The sequence below is a fragment of the Acanthochromis polyacanthus genome, chromosome 11, assembly GCF_021347895.1.
Source record: "Acanthochromis polyacanthus isolate Apoly-LR-REF ecotype Palm Island chromosome 11, KAUST_Apoly_ChrSc, whole genome shotgun sequence".
NCBI lineage: Eukaryota > Metazoa > Chordata > Actinopteri > Pomacentridae > Acanthochromis > Acanthochromis polyacanthus.
The window spans coordinates 20936610-20961317 of NC_067123.1; the positions used below are offsets into that span (position 1 = coordinate 20936610).

At 41.2% G+C, this 24708-nt stretch overlaps 2 protein-coding genes across 2 annotated transcripts in view; one reads left to right on the top strand and one right to left on the bottom strand.

The window, feature by feature from the left end:
* arid1ab (AT rich interactive domain 1Ab (SWI-like)) overlaps positions 1 to 16039 on the bottom strand; it is a 53724-nt gene extending 37685 nt beyond the window's left edge. Inside the window, exon 1 of the mRNA XM_051955208.1 lies at positions 14735 to 16039. Coding sequence (XP_051811168.1) covers positions 14735 to 15637 — 903 coding nt within the window. The 5' untranslated portion in view covers positions 15638 to 16039. The remainder of the gene's footprint in view (positions 1 to 14734) is intronic.
* tmem222b (transmembrane protein 222b) overlaps positions 1 to 24708 on the top strand; it is a 538745-nt gene that overhangs the window by 83098 nt on the left and 430939 nt on the right. The gene's annotated exons all lie outside the window — the stretch shown is intronic.

Sequence of the window (24708 nt, forward strand, 5' to 3'; positions counted from 1 at the left end):
TCCACCCCTCCCTTTTTTCTCTCTTCCATAAAAAAATAAATAAATAACCACAATTAGCACATGGCTAATCTGCATAGAGGAAAGCCAGAGCACTCTTGGCAGAAGAGGTTGCACTGAGTATATTGTGTCATGACTGGGCTGCTGGTGGATATTGCAACTATTCACAATCGTGTGTGTGTGTGTGTGTGTGTGTGTGTGTGTGTGTGTGTGTGTGTGTGTGTGTGTGTGTGTGTGTGTGTGTGTGTGTGTGTGTGTGTGTGTGTGTGTGTAACACAGGGATGGGGATAGGGATTTGTAAGGGGTTGGGGAGGGCGGAGCGGGTTCGGAGGAGGGGGGCAGTGCCTGAGAGCAGAGCTAGAGTCCATGGGCCGAGCAGAGCAGATGGACCGGGGGGGACAGACGATAAACAACTGCTGCTAATTTAATCCGCCACACGGCCACATGGCCTCGGCTCGGCACACACACCATTGTTCTGCCTTAAAGCCCTTCGACACGCAACGACACACCAGTGCCAACACACGCCGGCTAAGACCGCCCTCATATGGTCGTGGAATCACACGCATCACGTCAAAGAGGGACAGGATATTCCACCCTTTTTCAACAATTTTAAGTTTGGCATTGAGAATTATTTAAAGGAGCAAGTTAAGTGAATCTCTTCACTTTGTTGCAGCAACAGCTTACTTCACATTAATGCGGTTATTCACATTCACAGTGGGAGCTACCCAGTAGCTCCAGTCTTTCACTGTTTAAGCTCTGAACAGCTGAAGTGAAGGGTTAAGCACTTTCCTCCAGAACAAGGGACAGTGCTCATCATCCACTTTCTCCACTGACATTTCTGCAGCTGTATGAGGAGTCATGCTGGTAACACTACCCTACACTTAAAAGCAGACTGCCTTTAAACTGCATCTAGAGATACAAACTCTTTAGATAAGAGTGCAAAGAACTCAGGCTGATGTGTTAAACTTCTTTCCTTTTTTGGTACAAAGCAAAACTTGTCCTTGATAGAGTTTTTTTTTTTAAATGTTCAGTACCATATTGTACTGAATATCTAATGACATTTGTACTCTTTTCAGCTCCATCTAGTTTTATTATCTAAATAATATGATCATATTTTCAAAGGGGTCCACAAAACAAAAAAAGAGGGAGATTAACATTTAAATAAAAATACAACAGTTTACAATATTGCCAAAAAAAATAATTTAAGAAATTTGAATCATCAAGCTTTTGAAATTTTATGTAGCCCAGGTTTCTGCACAGCTGTTTGAGTTGAACAGAATGTTAATTGAACTGATCCTTACTTCAACGTTTGGACAACATTCAATATTTTTGATACATAAAAAAGAGTTCTGTACAAAAACACTTATATTCTTCCAAGCGAGGTATCAAAAGTACAGTTTTAATGACAGAACTTAGGTGTCACATTCGAACAAACATTGAAGCTGATGAAACTAACAAACTAGGGATGTATGATATTAAAATTTTCGCAGTATTGCCATCAGATCTGCGGTGTGACTGACATATTAAACCTACTGTTACTGTGCTAGCTCTGAAATCTACTTCACTTAGGATGACACACATTTTTATGCAACAATTTCTAACAAAAATAAAAACTTTTAGTCTGTGAGCCTATACCTTCCTGCCAACATGTTTTTTGGGCTAATGCCTGCAGTTCATGCTAGAGCCGAGACCTACGATGATGCTGATACCGTTTGTGCATCCCAAAATAAAATGCAACAGGAACTCAGTATAAAAAAATATTCCTTTAGATAGCAGTGAAATCACAATGGATCAATTACATTTTTAAGCCGGAAAACATTTCTTAAAATTCCCATTACTTTCATAATTTAAATTATTATATAATGTTAATTGCAACTTTTAAATCTTTGTCAGAGCAGTCACAAACCAAAACACAGTGGAGACCCAGCAGTAGTGTGGTAAACAATGTGGACTACTTGTTCAAATGATCTTTAAAATAAAGATCAAAAACAGGTGTGATCATATAACTGGGGAAAACAGACACCTGAGAGGTGGAGTTAGGACAAAAACAAACAGAACATGGTCTCAATTAAGCAATTAGACTTCCCACCGCATCAGCCTGGGAAGTTCCAACTTCGATCTGACCGCTGCATGACTGTATAAAAGCGAGGAGTGGGCTGGGTAGAGGGGGTGGCAAGCACACGCCTGCTGGTGCTATCATCCACACTGAGCAAAGGCAACAGCACCCTACTCACCCAGATGTTCACCCAGCTGTTCCAAAGAACTCAAAAGATGTTCAGGGAGGAGAGGAAGAAGGGAACATGCACACTCAGATGACAAATCCTGCTTTCGCATCTCAGGGAGATGGGGGAAGAAGCAAAGCCGTTCCGGGGCTATTTAAGGTTAATAAGAACAACATAGAAGACAACAAAAAGATAGGAGTTAAAAAACAAAAGCACCGCTCTTGCATCAATTAGGATCGGTTTGAAAGAAGTGAAAGGAAAGAGAGTTGTTGAAAAAGGTTCCTTGCATATCTGGGCACCTTTAACTCCCACTGACACGCAGCCAAAAGCTAGGTGTCGCATATATTACAGATATTCCTGGGTTTGTTAAAAAGAGATTTGATAAGAGGACATCTAAAAAACTTACAGACCAGTAGACTCTTCTTATAGCTTCCACTTTACTTTGACATTTAACAATCACACAGGGAGAAATAAACCATGGAGGCAGCGCAGACACCAGTGTCTACACAGACCGCTGACTCAGTTAATGGCAATGTAGTTTAGATTATAAACCTAGCTAGGTCCACGAACAAGCTTTTGAGTTATCTACTGCATCTCACATCACAGTTTGTCATAATGTGCCCAAATACGTAGCTCATATAACGACAACTGACCTACCATCCTGAGATACTGAGGCAACGTCGTCTTCTAAGAGGACTGACAGTTCCAGCTTGACCTTCAATTTAGATTTTTTGGCAAACTACTTTTTCCTGATATCAAGAACAAACTTTAACACATCTTTTTTTTTTTTTCCTGAGTAAGGGCTGGGCTACACGAGAAAAGAGGTGGCTGGTACGATGTGCAGTACAAAAAGAGCTCATACCTGATTCGAATGACCATATTTTAGAGGACTGGAAAGCTGGAGCGATGTAGTGAGAATGTCACAAATTTTCCAAAAGTCTCTGCAGCAAGACATTCATAATGTTGCACTCAATTGTACACATGAGAAATGCAACAACTAGCTGTGTAAGAGCGCTGTATGTAATGTAAAAATCAGATGGCTGGTGTCAGAAAGGTAAGGAAGTGTTCGAATGTAATCTACCCTCAAACTGGAAAGTAGTAGGGGACGGAGGTTTCTGAAGCTTTCTGATGATCCACATATGAGCACACAAGAAGCACTCTACCAGCTTAACACGTTAATGTCAGTCCACGTATGAAGTCTTGATTTTTTAACAGCTACAGAATGAGCTCTCTTTAGCATCATCAGCGTTGTCTGGAATAGCGTTAGAAACTTCTACTTCATAAACACTGTGTTACAATATCAAAGTATGAACTTTGAGAGACAAAAACACATCACTTGTTGCATTATGATGAGTGTACATTAGGTTGTTATATTACCCCGTAATACAAACTTAACTCTTTGGATACATTCATCATAACAGAAAAATAATTATAAGAATCTAAGAGTACAATCATATTTAGGAAAAACAGATTTGCACGTTCTACCTCACAAGTCAAAACTTTGACTGGTAGTTTACACTGGTACTGCACAACATTGGATTCTCATTTTTTTACTGTTCTTTAACTGGATATGAAACCCATTACAGCTCAAAAAATTCCTTACAGAAATGCTCCTACATTGAGAAGAACCTCAGCAGATTAATACCAATGTCACAGTGGTGACTGGCACATGCAAGCGATTGTTTACTCATGAATAACAGCATAGCTGCTAGACACTAACTGGTTCCCACACTGTACTGATAGGGCCAGTGTGGAAAAAACCTCCTGTTGGGCAGATCAGAACAGCTTGCTGAGACCATCCAGTGAAAATAAAAGTGGGCTGCCTGCTGCCTGACCTGTCAGCGCGATGTTAAGGTTGGAGGTACAAGAGAGTGAACATTCACCCTGACTGCCGGCTGTCAACCTGTCAGGCCAAACTTATATTTCCAGGTGACAGTGGCTGATTCCCGGGAGTGAGACGAGACGATGGGTGTTTGGATGGGAGCTCAGAGGGGCTGAGAGCAGGGCCAGTGGGCAGAGTGCACTTTGTGGTGAGAAACAGCAGGCAGCAAACCAGATGTTCATCATTTACCCGTGGCATAATAGTAGAGTCCAAGTGATGTATACTGCACCTGAAGATACACATTAGATGGGTTTGCCTTCATCACTGCTCGTGAAGAAAGTGATGAAAGATCAGAACCCAGGAAAAAAAAAGATGATGCTTTGTAGAAAAGGACAAACCTCCAAATTTTAGTTTAGTCATGACTGAACAACTATTAGTATTGAAAATAAATAAATATGTCAACAACCTAAAGCTGGCACTGACTGGCAGGTCACACTCTAATACTACTTCTTTGCTTAGACAGTTTCAGAGTTAAATCAAATTTTGCAATTTTTAGACTATTTTATTGTGCGATTTAACATGTGACTCTGCTTAATGACAAAATAAAAAATATATTGGAAAAACTTATTTTCAAATCAGGTATCAGTACTCATTAAAAAGTGGCACGCTGAAAAAATTTAAACAATAAGAAGTCCCTCTTCTTTGTGAGTCATATTCAAATCATTTCTTAATTTCTAACCTGTTCAATGTTTTAAAATGAAAGGACATCAGTTATACACTGATCCTCAACACTATTAAAATACAGTTTGAGTTACGGTGGACACTCACCCTGCAAAGCACACCAGTGTGGTTTACAGAGTACAGTTTAAGAGTGGCAGTGCCACTCAGGTCACATGAGCACTTCACCAGGAAAGCTCATGGAAGAAAAAGTGGTCTCTGCTCTCCTCTTCAGCTCAGAGATAAGCCACTTGATGCCCGTTAGTGGGCAGTGACTCCTCCGTCAGCATTGGAGGCAAGACAGTGATCGGTTACATCACGTTGCCGAGGCTCAGCAGGCGCTGCCGAGAAGGATGCTTATTCAGGCTGACCATTGGCACCCCGGACGACCCATTACGATAAGTGTGTCACTCACTACTATGCCAAAAATACCCTGGCTACTGAATGAGGCGAAGCCACTTAAGGACCTGGCTGGTTCACCGGCTGCCTCATGGTTACAGTCACAACTGTGACGCTGACGTCAGACACTGTTCTGCACACACACACACACACACACACACACACACACACACACACACACACACACACACACACACACACACACACACACACACACACACACACACACACACACACACACACACACACACACACACACACACACACACACACACAGAACCTGAGGAAAACATGCCTGGTCATAATCTGAATCACAGACTAGCAATTTCACTGGAATACAGGTTTTGTGCATTGTGGCTTAGCTGTCCAGTTTTAATATCAACTACAGTATGGACACATTAAGCTTGTAGGCAACAGTGAAGGACAATTCCAATATGCTTGCAAAACAAGTGAGGGGCTGACCGAAGACGATGACTAACACCGCTACAGTTGTAAATTTGCACTCTTCCAAAAACAAAACAGTCACAGAGGTAGTCATGCAAATTTTCTGGTTCATGGAGGAAACATGCCAGCACCTTTTTTTAAACAGCCACATGACCACATTCAAGTGTCACAACCAGAGCTCAATTTTAGCATCAGCAAGCATCCAGTACTGTTCAAATGTATCTTTAGTGCATATATTATTGCTACCTGCCACACAAAGCAGAAACAACAGGGCTATAGCTTTTCTGCTGCTGCTTTCGTCTATGTAACTTCCCCCTGCTGACCATTGATTGCCCTTTTTTTTTTTAATCATAAGCAAATCAAACCACTCCCAAACAGTGACTCCATATCATACACACCGTTTATCAGACACCTGCTACACTTCTGTACAGAAACAAGTGCAAGCTCAACTTCATGTTGAACTGTAAATTTTCGAGTCCAAGTCGTACTCCACTTGTCATTACTCTGTTGCTACGATGTGAAGCTACTGTTATTTAAGATTGTAACAAATGATTACAGGGTATGGCGACGTTCAAATTTTATCTGACCAATAGTCCGCAGCCCTAAAGCAATCAAACGTAAGGCTACAACTAATGATTTCATTCATCAGCTGTTATTTTCCTGATTGGTCAATTCATCACTTGGTCTACAAACTATTAGAACAGTGTCCGCAATCTCCTGGAGCCCCAGTTGACAGGACCGAATGTTCTTGTTTTGCCAAAGTTACAGTCCAAAGCCCAATGACATTCTATTCACTGATATAGGATATAAAGGAAATCAACAGATATGAGTATGAAACAAGTCAATTTAATTAAAAAATAGTCAAGACATTTACTAATTAAAAGTTTCCAATTTAACACATATGGGGTGGGAAATATGATCTTAATTATCCAGAAATCTTTTGATTATCTTCTTGATTAATAGATCAATCCATTAACCGATTTGAATTAAGATTTTAATCTAAAAATCCTAAAATAAACTAGATGATATTGTATGTTTGTAAACAAAAAAGCAAATGATGATTTAAGACATTTCTGTCGTCTATTAGACACTATCAATTGTTGTCCTGCTGTTGTGATCTAAATGTTGAGAACAGGGGGCTCTCACTGGTCTCATGATTTGGGTATTGAATCATCACTGTTCGCTAAAGTTACTTCAGTCTTCCCAGGCTTTTTTAACTTGCTGCCGAGTACACTCCGCAGCTTTTGTTTTATTAGCCTTGAAAAAAAAAACAAAATAGCGAATATCACATTAGGCAAAACAGAAAGGAAGGCAATGACTAGAGGGCACAATCCCCAACAACACACACCGCGACTGAGTTCCACAAAGACATAAAGGCAGAAAATCAACTGCTCCTCGTCTGCTTATGTTCCCTTGTCTTTTGCCTTATATATGAGCCAATGGCTTTTCTCCTTTGCGGAGATCAAAGGTGAGTGCCGTATGAGAGCTGGGAGGAAGCATCATTCTCTACCTTCGAGTATCAACAACTGCACCCATTTAAAGGTTAACCACTTTATTCCATAAAAACACACACCATACGTCATTTAAATGAAGTCTGTAGTCCCACACTGGCTCAGAGAAGGATATTACTATGCTAATCTGGAGCATTTTAGAAGGTAAATGTCAAAAGAAATGAATTACCTTTACATTCCAGCGTGCCCTGATGCAATAGCCCAAGTCTGACATTTGTCCATGAGGAGCTTGTTTTTTTTTCCCAAGAGTATTTTCAATTGCAACATAGAGCATGCAATTATTCAGATCAAGTAATGTAACAATCTAAGTGTGCACATTAACCTTTCGAGCCATTAAACCGAAGATTCCAACAGTATCACTAACTAATGGCTGGATAACTTACAATAGTTTGCAGAAGTCAATAAACCCGGAAGCGTTCAGTCAAATCTATAAGCACATGCACGGCAGCCAGCTTTCAAAAGCGTTCATCAATTTCTCCAACAACACACTCAGCGCTGTGAAGTTTTTGGGAAAACGTGGGAGTCTAATGGATGATACTATTTAAAACACGACAATGAGTTCTGAAAAAGACTGAGCTGGAAAACGCATCTCCGTCTTGTGGCTGTCAGCGGGATAAAAACGGCCCATGTTAGTAAAGAAAGACGGATGGCTGGTGACACGTGGAGTAAGAGCAGGTCAGAGAGGCTCCTGAGGCAGCGGCAGACAGACACGCACGCACGCACACACACAAACCATCACCAAGTAACTGCCGCACTTTATACACAAATACACACAGCTGTCAGGGGCAGACGAAGATCATTCACAAAACACCCCGCGCCCCCCTCCCCTGAGTATCACTGACACCGTTTCTCCCTCATACCCACACACTACTCAGTCTCACACACACACACACACACAGTTGCCAGGAGGCAGCATGCTGTCCATGTGGCCTGTGGAGAATCATTACTCAGCAGTGTAGACTAAAGAGCCGAGAGTGAACTTCCTTTATGAATGCTCCGTCTTCCTCTTCCTCCACGGCACCCACCCTTAAACGGGAGCTGGAAGTTGTTCTTTATGTACTCTTGGAACTGTGTGTTGTGTTTTACTGAACAGGAACAATTCTGACAATGCCGGTCCAGCTGTCAAAGAAAAGCATAGGGCTCTCCAGTGACCGAATACAGGTTGACAATTAATGCTCTGTACAGTGACATCTGATAAAATGTCCACATCTCAGTGGTATAAGTTCTAAAATTACAACAAACTGAGAAAAGTTTGAGATTTATTTTTTAGATTTTATTTCTTGATTGCTTGATCTATCAATTATTTGCTCAATTAACAGTTTCGTGTACAAAGGATATGGACATAATATTAGAAAGAAAAAAAAGTATCTATAGCCCAAGGTAAGGTTTTTGTTTTGCTTTTTGGCACAATGCTAAAAATGACAGCTCAATTGAAAGGAAAATTAGTTGCAAATTATCTTGTTTGTCAATGTCTCTTTAACTAATTTCTTCCTGGCAAAAATGCAAAAAATTAATTTGTCTCAGCAAAAATGTGTGAGAACTGACTGCTTTTCTTTGTTTAAATTTAAAACCGAATGGAATATTTGGAGTTACACCCTGATTGTCAGAAAAAAAAAAACACAATTTCAAAGTGTGATGGGCACTTTTCCATTCAAAATGATCAGCCGATCAAAGCAATAAGCCACTGATCTACTGGTAACGGATTCTGAAACTTAAGCGGATGTAAAAATTAAAAAATTTTAAAAATTAAAAAAAGCGCCTCAGTTCCACACATTTAAAAAGCCGTAACGAGAAAATGACTGAAATTATACTTAAAATACCAAAATAATTGTTGGAAAATCAATTAGCTACTCTAAAGTTGACTTAAAAAATGTTTTTGTAATTTATTTTTTATTATCATTAACCTATTGATTTTATTTCTCACTTGTAGCACCACACAATGTCATCAAATACACAAAAAAATGTTAGTTAAAAGTTTCCAAACTCCATGCTGGTGTCCTAAAATGTCTTATTTTGTCTGATCAAGTCTAAACAGATTCAGTTCACTATTTTATGATAAGGACACGCATCAAACTTGCATATTTGAGAAGCTAAAGGCTTCATTTTTATCACTGGAAAATCTGTAATGACTTTTGTGATTCAGCAATTGGTTTGTATTTATTCAACAAATAGTCCAAAACCAAATTCAACATCTTAGAAGTCACATCTACAGTAGATCTTTAAACAGATTACACCCTTAGCACTGCTCTTATATGCTAAATAAAAGCATACTAGGCTGTCTAAACCTTACTTACTTTAACCTTTGAATGACAGAGCAAAGTTAAGCAAAGACAATTGTTCAGTTAAATGTTAAATATTTTCTATCATCACTTATTGTGAGTTTTTACACTGCAAAGCTGTCCTAAAACTGTATTGTGTGTAAGCTAGTGGGCTCTGCTGATACATCAGCCTCAGAGCTCTGCATGCATCTAATAGCAGCAGTCAATTTAACACCCTTGGTTTGCTGTTTTTAATTTTCCTCTCAACTGTGGGACTTTCTCAAAGACATATTTGCAAAGTGTCTTTGATTATGATTCAATTGAAGCTCAATTTGGAAAGTCAGCCTTGCAGAGCTGAGGGGGCATCCCTCATGGTGCACTCCCATGTGTTAACGGAGGGGAAACACCTGGTGTTACGCCGTCCAAAAACAACCCCACCACAATCCGCTTCACAGTATTTGTTTGTGTGCAAGGCGTGATGAAAACCCACAATATTAGCCCTCATCCACCACTCAATTAACACATTAATTCATCTTGAGCAGGTGGCCCCAGGCAGGTGAATGGCTCCATAAAAATCATTGGTCGAATTATTACTGGAGATATATACGCCAATTAAAAGGCTAATCACGCCACTGATAATGACTGAAAAGTTCAAGCATTTAATAAACTCTAGCAAAAAGCAGCCGGCAGCATTTATCGTAGACAGTTCTTCTGCAGAGGACAGCCTGTGAAAAACTCATCACCTGAACTTTGGTCTTCTGGTCGCCACATCAAACACACAAGTTCTCTGACTAAACATTATGCAGCTGTAGCTGCGGCCTCATGTGACATCTCCATGCTATGATTTGACAACAGTTTGTGTCTCCAAACACATGTATTTGTCCTTTGTGAAAGGTCCTGTTTTCCAGACGCTATCAATAAAGTAATGTGTTCTCTGCTTCTGGACCGCTGACATCAGAGCAACCTCCTGTAAAACTGAAGTCATTCAGATTCTTCCCAATTCAGAGACACTCATCAGAGCTTGACTAAACCCTTTTGCCTTCTGATAAAATTCAGTTCCTGCTACCTTCAAGTATGCATAACAACTGAAAAGTGCCAAATTACCTTCCCATGCTTCTGACACTCAAACAACAAGAAAGCATCCTGGATTCTGTGGCAAAAAACTGCTCTGAAAGCACACCAACCAACATGAAAAACCTGTAGATGGTAATCTAGTAATGAAAAGGTGTTGGGCTAGACATCAGTCTTTCGCAGAAGAAATTGAGAGGATATGCCTGCAAGGGTGTGAACAAAAACAGAGTTTACTACAAACTACTCTAACCACACCTATAAACAACAATATACTCCTAAATTGAAGCAAAGTACTACGTCAGTCTCCACACACCACTAACTGGTTGTCATATAACTGTCAAGCAAAAATAGAGCAAACTTTAAAAAATGCTGCAAAAAAAAATTAAAAAGATAATGCGCCAAAAATCCTTTGAGAAAGCAGAAGAAACAAACAAAACTTTGGCCCACTATGACAGAAGTGAAAAGAAGCCTTCAGGATTTTATTCTAAATAGCAAAGTTGGCAACTATTCTTTCATGTCAGCTGGTATTAGTCATGTTTCATGCCATCCGACGCGGAAGACAACCAAAGAAACTGACTTATATGTTCAATACATGTGAACCAATTCAAATAAGATGTTTCCATCACCAATTATGCACATCATCTAAAAGTCTAATACTATCTCAAGTAAAACCTTTAAGCAAAAATTCAGCATGTTCTCTGGAATATCGCCGGCTTCGTTAAACTACAATACTTCAAGTTCATAGCTCTCCGTTTGATACCTGGAATATAACACAGAGTTGGTAGTAGGGCCGGGCGATAAATCGAATTAATTCGATTAATTCGCCTTTCTAAAACCTGACGATTTGAAAATTTGCCAAATCGTAAAATTGAGGCGAGCTTAAATATATAACAATACAGATTTTTCTACTGCCTTTCACGGCTTGTGCACTGGCGTTTGCTTCCGCCTCTCATCTCCTTCCGCCAAAACACTCACACCCCCGTCATGGCGGACACAACATCAGACGAAGAGTTGGTCGCGAGAAAAGGGCCTCATGTTACATCGATTATATGGAAGTGGTTCAGCTTTGACGAGACTGACACAGAGCAAACTACAGCCATGTGCAAGGTTTGCAAAAGTTCTGTGAAAACGAAGAGTAGCAGCACAACTAACCTCTTTCAGCACCTCCGACAGAGGCATCCTAAAGAATGGGAAGTGTGCTCGCAGCTACGGGAGTGCAGCATGGCTAGCACTAGCCATAGCAAACAGACTGCTAAGAAACAACAAAAATCGATTAAAATCGTAATCGTCCAAGATGACTAAAAAAAAATAAAAATAGAGATTTTATTTTTTGGCCATATCGCCCAGCCCTAGTTGGGACACTTATTCAGTGTTCGTAAGATGAGTCTACATCAAGAAGTGACAGTTATGAAATTTTGTAATTTCACATTATAACTGCAATCTAGATGCACTGAGTCTTAGGTGAAACAGAAAATGATTCTACTTACAATAAAAAAATAATAGGAAATGGAATTTTTAAAAATATCCTTAAAATTTGTGCAGTGTAAAACGTGACAATACAATTCACGGGCATTGCAGTGGTTTTAGCAACAAGGTGAGAGCAGAACCGAGCATGACATCTAATCTAATCTTGACTGAACAGATGTTTTTATGGCAATGCTCCAGTAGTAAAACCTTGACTCTATTTGTATTTTTTTTGTTTGTACTGAAAAAAATCTGACCCATCCTTGCTGGCTGAGATTTCTCGTTCACCCAAATTTACAACTGTCCTCAGGTACAGACACTTCTCTACACGCTGGAAGTGACAAATTGAAAGTAAAAAGGGAAATTCAAACTTTCCTCTAAACGGCAGTGAGCAGCACTCCAGAGAAAGATGGGCACACTCAACGTGACACCTCTCATCCTGTCTGGTATATTTTTGTATAAAGCAACAGCGATGAGACAATTTGAGAAAAACAGCCACACCGTCTACAGCTGCTCAATGTCAGGTTGCTGAATATCTGTCTACAGCATATTGAACCGAACACTTTTGCTGCCATTCAGACAGAACTACAAATGGGGACCTTGCAGCTATTAGTGCCTGTGATTTACTTTGTTGTGATGCAGCAAAGTGGCTATCAAAATGTGAGAAAAACTGTCACCTTAAAGTTTAAAGCAACAAGTGGTGTCAGTACTTCTCCAGATGAGGTCTGACCTCGATAACACCGTTTTAGCTGGAAATAAAGCGATAAAAACATAGTACATCTACCTACTTGTGCAATTCATGCAGAACAATTGAATTCTCTCTCATTAGCAGATGCCACATCACTTTTTTTTCCCCAATCTAACCATCTGTACATAATGCATACAAAACACTTTTATTAGCAAAAGTGACGCAAATGAAGTGCCACTATGGTGAAAGTGGTGTCAAAGGAATTGCATGCCTTCTGTGTCTGTGGCAATGCTGTATGCATACAGCTTACACATCCTTCTCTGACCCATATATATCTAAATTATTAAAGCTAATTCTGTAATCTATCCTTCTGTGTAAACACACTCCACCTACCTTGCCTATGACACATAACTGTAGAGTAAAAACACTACACGTGTGGTTGTTATCTCTGAAGAGCGAGATGTAGGTAAGCACTGTTGACATGGTTACACTCTGCCTGTGGAAGCAAATTAGGCTATTGTAAACCTGCAGAAAAAAAAAAAAGCTCTGACACTTGGCTGACACCTTGGTTGCTTGTAAACACAAACGCAGCCAGTCCGACTCTCTCACGTGGCCACGAGACGTTCAGGCACACAAGTCTCTTCAGCTCCTGATCTGGAAACAGTGGAAAACACAGTTGTACAACGGGGCTACATGACCACACCTACTCTATCTGCTGTACCAGAGTCAGTCGAATTGAAGGAGCGGTGCACACAGTGTACCCAACAGCGAAAAAAAACTTCAGGTGCACGTCTGAGGTCAGCAGCTAAAAATGACGGCAGAGATGTGACTAAGCACATGTGAGCTGAAGATTTCATCAAACGCATAAAAACAATGGTGGGTTGACATCACCGGAGCCGCCATGCAATTTACTGCAGTGGGAGGAACTGAGCAAATTCTGTTTTTAAAATTATTTTAATAAATTCAACCAAAAGGATAAGTTTGGATTTAGAAACAGTCTCGCTTCTGGTGTATTTCAGGTGATGCGAGGCAATATTCAGATATAATTTCACATTATAAAAAAATCAAAGATAATAAGACTACACAGTTGCAAACAATAGTGCTAAAAATGAACAAAAATGCAAAAAAAAGATGCACGGACTATGCTTTCTTGACACGGTAGAGGAACATTTAAGTGGGCAGAGGGGGCTGTTTTTCTGCAGCCTTCCATTAGATGCAATTATAAATGGCCGAGAGCAGAGGGATGGGGAGCCAATCAGATCTCGGCTCGCATGTCAACCTAAGACCAACTGTCTCCTGGCTCTGACAGCAGGATTTTACCTCCATAATTCAAATCCCAAAGCAAAGGCAATCTGCACTTTGCCAACTCCAACCAGCGGGGCCGTGTTTACAAGGCGGCACATGGAGGAGAGCCGCGGAAAAAAGCGAACCGAGTCGAACCGAGCCACAATGAATGAAACCCTCCGTCAAGATGAATCAATCGCGGTCACAATCACACTTTGATCCGAGTAAACACTTAGCGGATGGAATTGTTGCCATTCAGCGGACTGTGAGACACATCTCCACTCCAGTGTGCAGCGGCTTTTTAACCGACACAGAGGTCTTTTCTTAATGATTATGCAAATGTTATTTAACGGCTATCGCTGTCATTTGCATCTTGTTTATTGCCCTGACAGCCATTGACACAACTTTGATAGCACCGGAGGGAGCTCGGTACCGAAAAGAAGCTGTTTGGCGGCGGATTCTCGCAGAAATAAGAGAGGTTACAGCACTGAAATCTACAATGAAGGCTGGAGGAGCACTGCGAAGAAATATCACCGTATCTGCCTCTGCACACACACAGTCTTTCTCCTCACTAACTCTTGCTCTACTTAGTCAAACTCTTGCCCTGTACCAAGCAGGGGCACACACTATTACCCACAACTCACAAAGTTGTTTCTGACTCAATATGCGGCTTCTTTCTCTGTCTAAACACTATTGCAGGGGTGGTATTGGGAGAAAGAGAGAGGCAGCCATTTTAGAGCTCTTGCTACATAGACAATGGCTGGTCCAATGCAATATGCAACTCTACAGTGCTTTTTCTCTGCTACTGAGTGACTTAAACTCAGTCAAAGTGTGCCAGTGCAGTAAGTGAAGTTTACCTGATTTCTGTTTGGAGGCTGTCCAGTGTTTCCCGGGCTCATGGGAGGCGGATGGTGGGTCCTTTGTTGCCAACCCGGATGGACCCCACCATACTGAGTGCTGCCCATATCTCCTGGTCCCTTGTTGGCCCCTTCCTGATTGTTATAGTCTCCTTGGGGGTAATTCGGGTAGCTCCTGGCAGAGCTGGGGGATGTCAAAAGCTGATTTAAAGTTGGCGTAGACGTAGGTTGTTGGTTTCCCATGTTATACCTCTGATTATTATTATAAGAGGCAGCCATAGCTGTGGTTCCTCCTGCTGGCTGTTGCTTGCCTGGCTGCCCCCCAGCCGCCGGAGGCTGGTTGTTACGCGGGGAATTCATGGCCCCGTATCCTTGGCCCTGATAAGAAGTCCTGCTCTGGAACGGGCTGTAGTTGTTGTAATGGTTGGGGTAGCCGTGTTCGTGTGAATTAGGGGGGTAAGGGTCCATCATGCCCGGCCCCGATGCAGCTGCCATGCCAGGGCTTTGTTGTCCGCCATGTTGATGAAAAGGGGGCCGGCTGTAGTGCTGGTTGTAACCGTAAGGAGGTGGAGGAAAGGGGCCCGGGTGGTGGTGTCCCATCCCGGGATGGTTATTCCCTTCGGGCCCGCCTGTATCATTCTGATTACTGCTATTATTATTTACCCTGGGTAAATTCCCGTTGCCGTTCTTCATGTCAGGATCCCCTCCTCCCCCAGCATTTCCAGCATCGGTCCCGTCCTGCAGCTCCTTCTGGCCAGGAGATCCGCCGTCAGGTCCCGGTTCCTTATTTTCATGCTGTTTCTCTCCCGGTACCGACTCCTCCTGTGTGTCCCGATCCGGCTTTTTGAGTTCGGATGGCGGGCTAGTGTTGAGAGTGGCGACGCTGGCGACCTGAGCGGCCATGATATCCCTCTCTCTCTCCCCCACTCTTTCTCTGCCTCTCTCTCTCAGCACGGCGACTCACTCACAATCAAACTCCGAATAACCATTGAATATAAATACAATTATATTTATAACAACGTACCCGTTGTCCCGGTTCATTCCCCCCTTTTCCCTCCGCCCGGACCGGTATCCGGTAATCCACCGCGACTCCGTTTAAAGTTAAAACAGAGAGGGGAAAGTTTGTGAAAGAAAAAATATATAAATACAGAGGCTGGGAAATGAATTTCACCGACACCAGTGAGTGTGTGTGTGTGTGTTGGAGGGGGGGCTTCTGTTACAGAACGAGAGCGCGAGCTAGAAATCAACCAAACCAGCACGAGGCTCCGCGAGACACAGCCATCTTACCGACCTGTCGCGAGAAAATGAAAACCCGGAGCGGATTCAGCGCGAGAACTGGATCCGGACTGCGCTGCCTCCATTATAACAACATTGTTTATACCCAACAAGAGCCATTATTGAAGGTCTAATGCGCTTTAAACTGAGCTCCGACATAAAAACGTCGACGTATTCGAAAAGGCCCGTTTGTTTGCACAAAGTAGTGGTCACTCTGAGGCTAATTAAGTGCTGTACAAATGAAAAGCTAATGCAAATGATGATTCACATCAGTGGGCTGACTGCTGAAGTAAATGAGCTTATATTTTTAGACTCAAAGCTACATGTTTGTCATTTTTGAAACACAAATATGCAGAGTGTAAGTCGCTTTATTTCATATAGAAAGACCCAAACAATTCGAACCAGTGTCTGTAATTGTTTGTGTGCTACTTCATCATTCCATTTGTGAGGATACAAACCAAGAATGTGTAGATACAGCTTTAGAAGTAAACAGACTTTTTATTTACATCAAAAGTGTCAACATTCAGTTCAAATATATGTTATACAGCCACAGATCTTCATATACAAGGTTCCTGCCATACACAGCTAAATATAAAGGAGTTTGTTTCGACAGCAATATTAAACTATCAAAACGTCCTGTCCTTCACCATAGCACTCTGCCTCTATGTCAGCCATAATTCTGATTGTACAAAAAAAATCTTTGTGCATAATCAGTGTGTGCCTCTTTGTGCACTCGTGTTATTCTTTCTATCTTATCTTATTAGCTGGTGAAAAGAGCGGAACAAAATAGGCTACAATGTCATCTTCTGTAAGAGTGGGCTAATGGGTGGAAGTGACTGCTTCCATGTGTCTGCAACTGCAAATGAGAGGAGTGAGCACAGCGGAGGAAAGTGGAGGAAAGCATGAAATTACAACCTGTGCATGTCTGTACAGTGTGTGTGTGAGAGAGAGAAAGAGAGAGAGAGAGAAAGAGAGAGAGAGGATAGAAAAGGAAGAAGGATGGGGGATGGACTGAGCCAGTCACAGAGCAGGAAGTGAAGATAGAAAAAGAGAAACAGTGCTGGTGGAAAAGTGACAGTGTATAGGCCACTGAAATGCAACACATCACATGTTATCAGTTAGGAGTCAAATCTCACGCCAGCACACGCGCACGAGAACGAGAAGAGATTTGGAGAAAGCAGAAAGTCGCCCTATACAATTAATGGGAACAGACACCCTATGTCTCTTCACCACTCTCTCTCTCCCCACCCCCTTTCTTCGTGTTCTTTGCCTGCCTGCCTCGCGCTCTCCTAGCAGCAGCAGCAGCCCTCGTGCTCCCTTCACGTGTTGTCGGAATTTTCTAAATCACGCCCTCAGTCAGATAGAAACGACTCGTGTGGAGTAAAAATAAGCAACTAAATGCGAAGTATGAAATGTATGAAATATCTTAGCCCAGTCCAAGTTAGCTGCTCAGATTTATGAGTGTATTAGGAGAGTGTGAACGCTCTTTAATAAGAAGATCACTTGAATGAAGCACAGTGATGAATATCAAATAGAGTACATTTTAATGAATATAAAGCACAGGCTTGTATTGAATTCAGTAAAACTTTAATGAAATAAGAACAAGTGGAGAGATCAGAAAATTGGGAGAATATGTTGACAACAATAGTATCGAATGTGTTCAGAGCCGATTGATTATAAAGCCTTTTCACACAATTCAAGCCAAATTTGAGGAGATAAGAATACACAGGGGTGTTGTGTTTTATTTCATATGAAAGGCTAGTGTGCTATTTTACACTTAAAGTAGCTTAATATTTAGCTGCATAACACTGTGTGTGCTTTCTGTCTCTGGAATCATAAAACAGACATGCCTGATGATCATTTTTCTATCTTCATTTTATGAAGTAGCCTGAGATATACAAAAATTTAGGGGAAAAAATATATACACTTTTTTTCTAGCTTAAGGTTTCCTATTTCCAGACAGAGAGAACTTGAATGCTGCGACACTGTGCATTCACGAGCCTCGGGTGGAGCTCATGAAGGCAGCATCACCGCTTGCAAAAGCAGCAGAACTTTGCTATGTGAATGTGGGGGATGGGAAGCAGCAGCGCCCTGCTCTGCTCAGCCCTTTCTCTCTACAATGCGGGGCTTTTTGCTTATATTGCTCACTCTGTCCATGGAAAAGAAATCCCCTTTTTCTTTAAGTTTTAAATAGAAACTAACAAAAATATCCACATGTATTTTGAAGCTGCAAAGACAGCTTTTGTATGTTTAATAAAGGAGAGAATGCAGGGTGGAGGGGGTCAGCTCAGCTGCTGTCTGCTTATATAGGCTAAGGGAGGAGTGTGTATGTGTGTGTGTGTCTGTGTGTGTGTGTGTGTGTGTGTGTGTGTGTGTGTGTGTGTGTGTGTGTGTGTTAGCAGAGAGCACAGATACAAGGCTATAAGGGAGGAGGGGGTAGGGAGCTTCTTTTTCTTTTTAGCATAAACTTGCTGTTTATTATCAAGAGGTGCAGCCTCTCTTCTTCTCTCTTTCATATATTTAAAAAGAGCACCACAATCTGCTTTCTATGCTCCATTTTCTCAGTCTTTTTTTTAGGAGAGGCTTCAAAATGTGCTATATTTTCAGCTCTCACCTTGAAAAATATTTATCTGTTTTTTTTTTAGCCGTCTGCGCAGCTTTGTGTGGCTGCAAAGTGACTTAAAAATACTAAGATCATATGGTATGTTAAATCTCTGTGGGAGAGCAACAACATGATGCTAAAGACCTCCTGTGCAGCTAAGAGCACCATGCATTTATTTATGTGATTCTTGTTTTACAAGGATATGGTGTTCTCTAAAATGCCATGCTGTCTATCCGGACAAGCTTAACAGCAGGCATAAGGACCTCCTTAACACCAAATTAATAGGGACACTGTGGTTTTTGAAACTGATATGGCCTGGAGTGCACTGTTTTACCCTGAATACTGAAGCTGAATCAGAAAACAGTCACCTAGAGTAGTTACGGTTGATATCACAAATGTTGTTCATATACGGTCACTGTACTATAACTGTTGCCACCCACAGATGAAGAATGACTTGATGAAAAAGTGTTACCATGAAAACTTGCTACTCACTAATTCTCTGCCATAATCCTGTCTGGCTCATGTAGGAAAAGATTCACACTTCCCACACGATCTCATGCTTTTGTGCCCCAAGTCTGTCTTTTGTCAAATTCACAGTCATTCAAACAAAGAGCAAGAAAATCCAAAGTAATTTGCAGGTTGTTGCATGAATGCAGTCTGGACTGTGTCACATTTACCTCTTTGCTCTAATCGTGGATAATGTGTGTTGAGGGACAGGCAGGGAGGATTGGCAGTGGTGGTGGTGGGGTGTAGTGTGTCCCAGGATGATGATTTAAGAGTGTTTACTTGTGCCTCACCACCGCCTCTCTGTGAGGATGACCATGATGCATCACCTTCGGCCGGGTGTCGCGGCTTTCTTGGCCATCACCAAGGCAGCAGCTTGGACTTCATCCAGCAGCTTTTTTTTTCTCCGCAATCACTTTGAAATTGATATCAGGGGTTGATTAGAAGAAGGGAAAGACAGTAACAATGAAAGTGTTGGTGAAAAGCTGCATTTTAAAGATCCAACGATTTGGTGGGAGTTCATTATTCATGTCATCAAATCGAGTTACAAATGCAAAGCAGAAATTTCAGTGGACAGGCTAAGGCCATAAATATTTTACTAACTTAACTAAGCCAAAATATTCTATTTCTGTTCATTTATGTAAGACTTTGATATTCTTAAATGTGCATTTTTAATGTTGTAACTTTGTTCAATTAATCTCAGCTTTGGACTGTAGAAGTGTCACTCTTGCTGAGTTAACTGGTGACTGATCATTCAGGAGGTTTTTTTTTTCCTTTTATTTTAATCCCTTGGGATCCAGTCTGGGAATGAAGCCATACAATCACCAAGACAACCCAATAATGTGGCGTGGAATTTCCTAACAAGAGTGGAGCTGAATTCAGACACACATGCACGGTACACACCCACGTGTACAATAGCCAAACACAATCCGTACCTGACAATAATGTACACACTGTGAATTTATGGCCGTCAAGAGTCCGTCATTAACGTAGACTTGCGCCAAACGTGAGTGTCAATCCCACACTGAGGCTGTCCTGGCCACATACACACACACACACACACACACACACACACACACACACACACACACACACACACACACACACACACACACACACACAATCAAAACAGTTGGGTCGTGTCCAGATGGTTGCCAGGCAGCAGTTCAACGCATAGTCTGGAGTGTGTAGAGGAAGGAAGTGCCACTTTGCGAAGTGCAATGAGTATCCGGCTAGTTCCCAGACACTTTGTGTGCGTGTGTGGAACCTGCTGTTTAAACACACACCTGACAAACACACACCTACCACTCTGTAAACAGTGCAGGAGTCAGGAATGTTCAATAGAAGCCCTGCATGCTTTCCTGCGGGGTTCCTTAATAAATGTGAACAATCAGTTTTATATTGGTTTGTAAAAAACACAATCTTCTCTTCACAGTGAGGGCCACAGTATAAGTTAAATCCAAACATACAGCACTGATAGCTGAAATAGATTAAAGGATATTAAAAAGCACTTGGGGAATTATTACACTGTCTTATAAGGTCATATTTCAAATTAATCTTTCCGCCATTGTTCTTGCCTGATTTGATCAAACGGGATCAAACTTTTTTACTACTGGCCACTGCTCACCCTGAACTGCTTTGCAGACATTCAATCAGTTTCTCCTCTCTCCTTGTATTATTCTCTTCCAAGCAGTGAAATCCTCTCTGTTCCTTAGGTGAAAATAGACTAGGGGACCTCAATGCCCCACGACAGGCTTTCAAATCAAAGCTGATAGGACATATTCAGGTTACACTGGAGCACTTTTATACACCTTTTTTGTGTGTGGGGTGATAATTTGCTAGGGGGCATTTTTTTTTCTTCCAAATCTCTGATTTCATGAAGTCCACCCAGGATCCTGCGCTGAATTCTAAACATTCCATTTTCTTGCAGTGTGTTCAAAAGAAGTGAAGGAAAGACCCCCAATCTCAACAAAGCCAGGCAAGGTTAAGAGCACTCAAAATTATGGTGTCCACCCTGCAAGGACAGAGAAGTGCTCGCTCTCTTTTCAGCTAGGATGAAAAGAAACCGTGTGGGGAATCATCTCTGTCGTAAGGAAACTCATCACTCTAGCATACTGCGAACTGCTCCATTGTGGGTCACAGAGCTCAGTATGTGAGCTTCTCCTCCACTGACAAATGGTTCCATCCCTGTAAATCCCACAGAGCATCTTTTCAGTGTTTGAGCTGCGAGCTACGGCCAAAATACAGACGAGAGAATACTGTAGAGGTGTCTTACAATAGAAAACATAACCGAGACTCCTCAAAAAAATAAATATTCTCTTCTGGTGCTTAGATATTGAAATATAGTCATATAGTTTCTATAGACGTCTGTAGGGGCCAGTGATGCCAACAAAAGGTGGACATTCTTTGCAAAGGCAGTTGTTAAACAAATTGAGCTGCAAAGCTAACAAGCTAGGAACATACTAGCACTGATCAGTCACAACCAAAAACTGTCTATAGAAGATGGACATTGCCTTCAGGTCTGAAAAATGAACAGAAAAATGCGGTAAACTTGTATTTATCAGCCAGTGAGGGCGACTCCTCTGGTTGCAAGAAGAAGCCTGATTGTATAGAAGTCTGTGAGAAAATGATCCAATTCGTACTTCATTTGTGACCTCTGTAAATCTTTTCTTGATGCTTTTAAGGTCTCAGTCGCTAGTTTCAAGTTTCCTTCAATACAGTGTGAAGTTCATTTCGTAAATGATGGCCGCATTTAGACTAAAACAAACAATAATGCAGGGTATGTTTTAGGACTTGTGATTGACAGGTTGCTACCATATTAGAATGCACGTTCTGAGTCAGAGCAAGCGTTCACTTGTTACTTCCGGTTTCAGAAGACCAAAGCCACAAACCGATGGGTGACGGTACCACAGTGTTCATCTTTTATACACAGTCTATGGTCACAATAGCTCTCCAGCTTCTGTTTATTTTCTCTGTAGTGCTGTTTTTCATTCTGTTCAATGAAGGCTTTTTGACAAGTCAGAAAATGTAAGTAACTCTTGGATTTATCTCACAGGTGTGAGCAAACAGCAATAACAGCAATTTGAAGTATTTAATGGATGCTGCTGCAAAATGTTGCGGCTTAATAAAACAGTTGTAGTTGTGAACGAGCCTTCACTCTGAGATTTGCAAAACAGCCAAGGACACAAAGCTACTGTTGTAGTTCAAGGTTACATAAATAAATGAGAAAATATGAACTACAAGGTAATACGTTTTAATACAGACAGTATGAATCATAAAAATATTAAACAGAGAAATTATCTAAAACATTTGGAAAATTTAGCTCATTATAGTTTTTTTTATTATGCAAGGAGGTTGTTGCACCTCATTTTTATTTAATAAAGAGAAATCCCCTTTTCAGTGTTATTTCTCAACATCTTTCTCTTCAAATTTATTTGATTTATTTAATCTCAGAGTCTTTTTCTGCCAATAAAATGACACAAAACACAGCAGGGTCAGGTATGGGATTTATTGTTGCTTTGGTCTGAGTGAAATCAGCCAGCCACATAAATGTTTACAGTCTATTTGTCTTGATCAACATGAACTTAAGATAATAAAATACACATCTTGTCTGTATTTCTAAAAAGATTATTAACTGAGTTTATAGAGTCACGCTTTTAGTCTCAATGAATTCTGCCCGGGACACAAACAATTTAATAAAAAAAAAATTCAAAATGCTTTTGAAAAAGCTGCTGTAAATCAAATTACTTAAAAAATTAAAAAATCATTCACTTCTGAAAATGTTATATTTAGTTGTTTATAGTGCTGCCCTTTTCAATGTGTGGATAATAGACTTGAATTTAGATTCTGCTCATGCAGTACAATCATGATAGAAAGACAAGGTTATGAATATTTAAAACTTTAATTGAACCAAATATGCATGCTTGAATTAGGGATTCAGAAGCCATAAGTTTGCAATCAATGGTGGCAGTCAGGGGACCTGCGTTTGTTTTCAGGTGAAATAGCTAACTGTAATGCAGACATGATGAACAGCAGAGTGGGCTGGCAGAGAGATGGACGAAATTGACACGTTGAAGACGGAGTGATTAAGTTACCTGTTACAGAACAGCCCCTGAGCATATATCAATATGAAGTGTGGCAGGCTGAGAAGATGAATTGGACGCGAACGAATGGATGTGAAAAAAGAATTGCAAGCAGCTGTACTTATCCAGCTCGGAAAATAGAGTCTGTGTAGAAACCAAGGCAGCATTTTATGGAGAAACCATTTTCTGTGTGTAATATCAGTATGTTGATACAAGGCATTATATTGAAAAACGGCTGATGTTATTCACTCCCTGGGCCCCTGAGATGCTCAAGAGACCAATCTTCTCATATATTGAAATTGGATGTATTTCAGCTGTTACCAGCTGAATCATTTTCTTGTCCCACTCTTTTAGCCTATTGTTTACAGATGCGCCTTTTGTTGTGCCTGAACTCTTCCCTCGTATGGGGGCTGATGTTTGTGCTGTTTCAAGCATGATTGCCTCAACTTACAAAGGGCAAGGATGAAGTGAAACTGAAAAAGAAGGGAATACATTAGCATAGAAGTTTGATGTGAGATAGGTGGTGGAGCTGATGATGAAACAGCATGAGAGTTTTGTTTTAAGGAGGATAAACACAAACAGAGGCTGTCGAGGAAAAATAGAGAATAAACTTTGCCATATAAAAACACCGTGATTGCAAGATGACATATGTATGAACAGACAGGCCTCCATCTTTTTCTCCAGAACATGCCCCTGTGTGTGGCGGCACACTTCAGGAATGACCTTTTGCTTCCATGCTAGGACACCCATTGGGGGAGTGACAGGGATCCAGCACCACCCACCAGTCAACTGTGAAAACAAAACTTTATCTTGGCTCTGTTGGAGGGCTTCGAGATAGGGGAGTGCAAGCCTTTTGAGGGCAGAAACCATTCTTTGAGTCTGATGACTGGCCTGCAGGGGAAGGCCGGAGATAGGGCTGGTGCTGGCTGGAGGTCAGATCTCAAATCTTTGCATTGAAATGCTGATAAAAGAGGACATTCAGCTGTAATTGCTCTTTTGCTGTAATTCTGGATGACACACCTCCAAGCTGAACACCAAGAAAACAAACCATGAACGCTGATGTGTTGCAGCTGCCACCTTTTTTCTCCACGCATGGCGAGGGAGGAGGATACTGAGATTAACAAACAAAATGTACTATAATGTGTGACAATAAAGTAAAACGAGGCTGTGCATATGACTTTCCAGTTTTTCTCCATCTGTTGCCAGTCGAGTTGATAAAACATAATCCACGGTTTCCTCTGAATGTGATATGAGAGCTTACAATTTGGAACGCATCATTTGGATCATTTAGGATTTGGATCAGGTTCACATTTGAAGAGGGTATTTGAACCAGAACCTTAAGAGACACTGTTGGGCACAGCTCTTGCCAAATAGGGCATTTATAAAAGGTTGGCACAGGCCTTACAGAGTGAAGGCTGGCAAAGGCATGATGCCCACATCATAGTGCCAACCAAGGGTTTTGTTTGGCATGTGTCTCTGTAGTATGGCTTGTCTCCTCCAGACAACTGGCC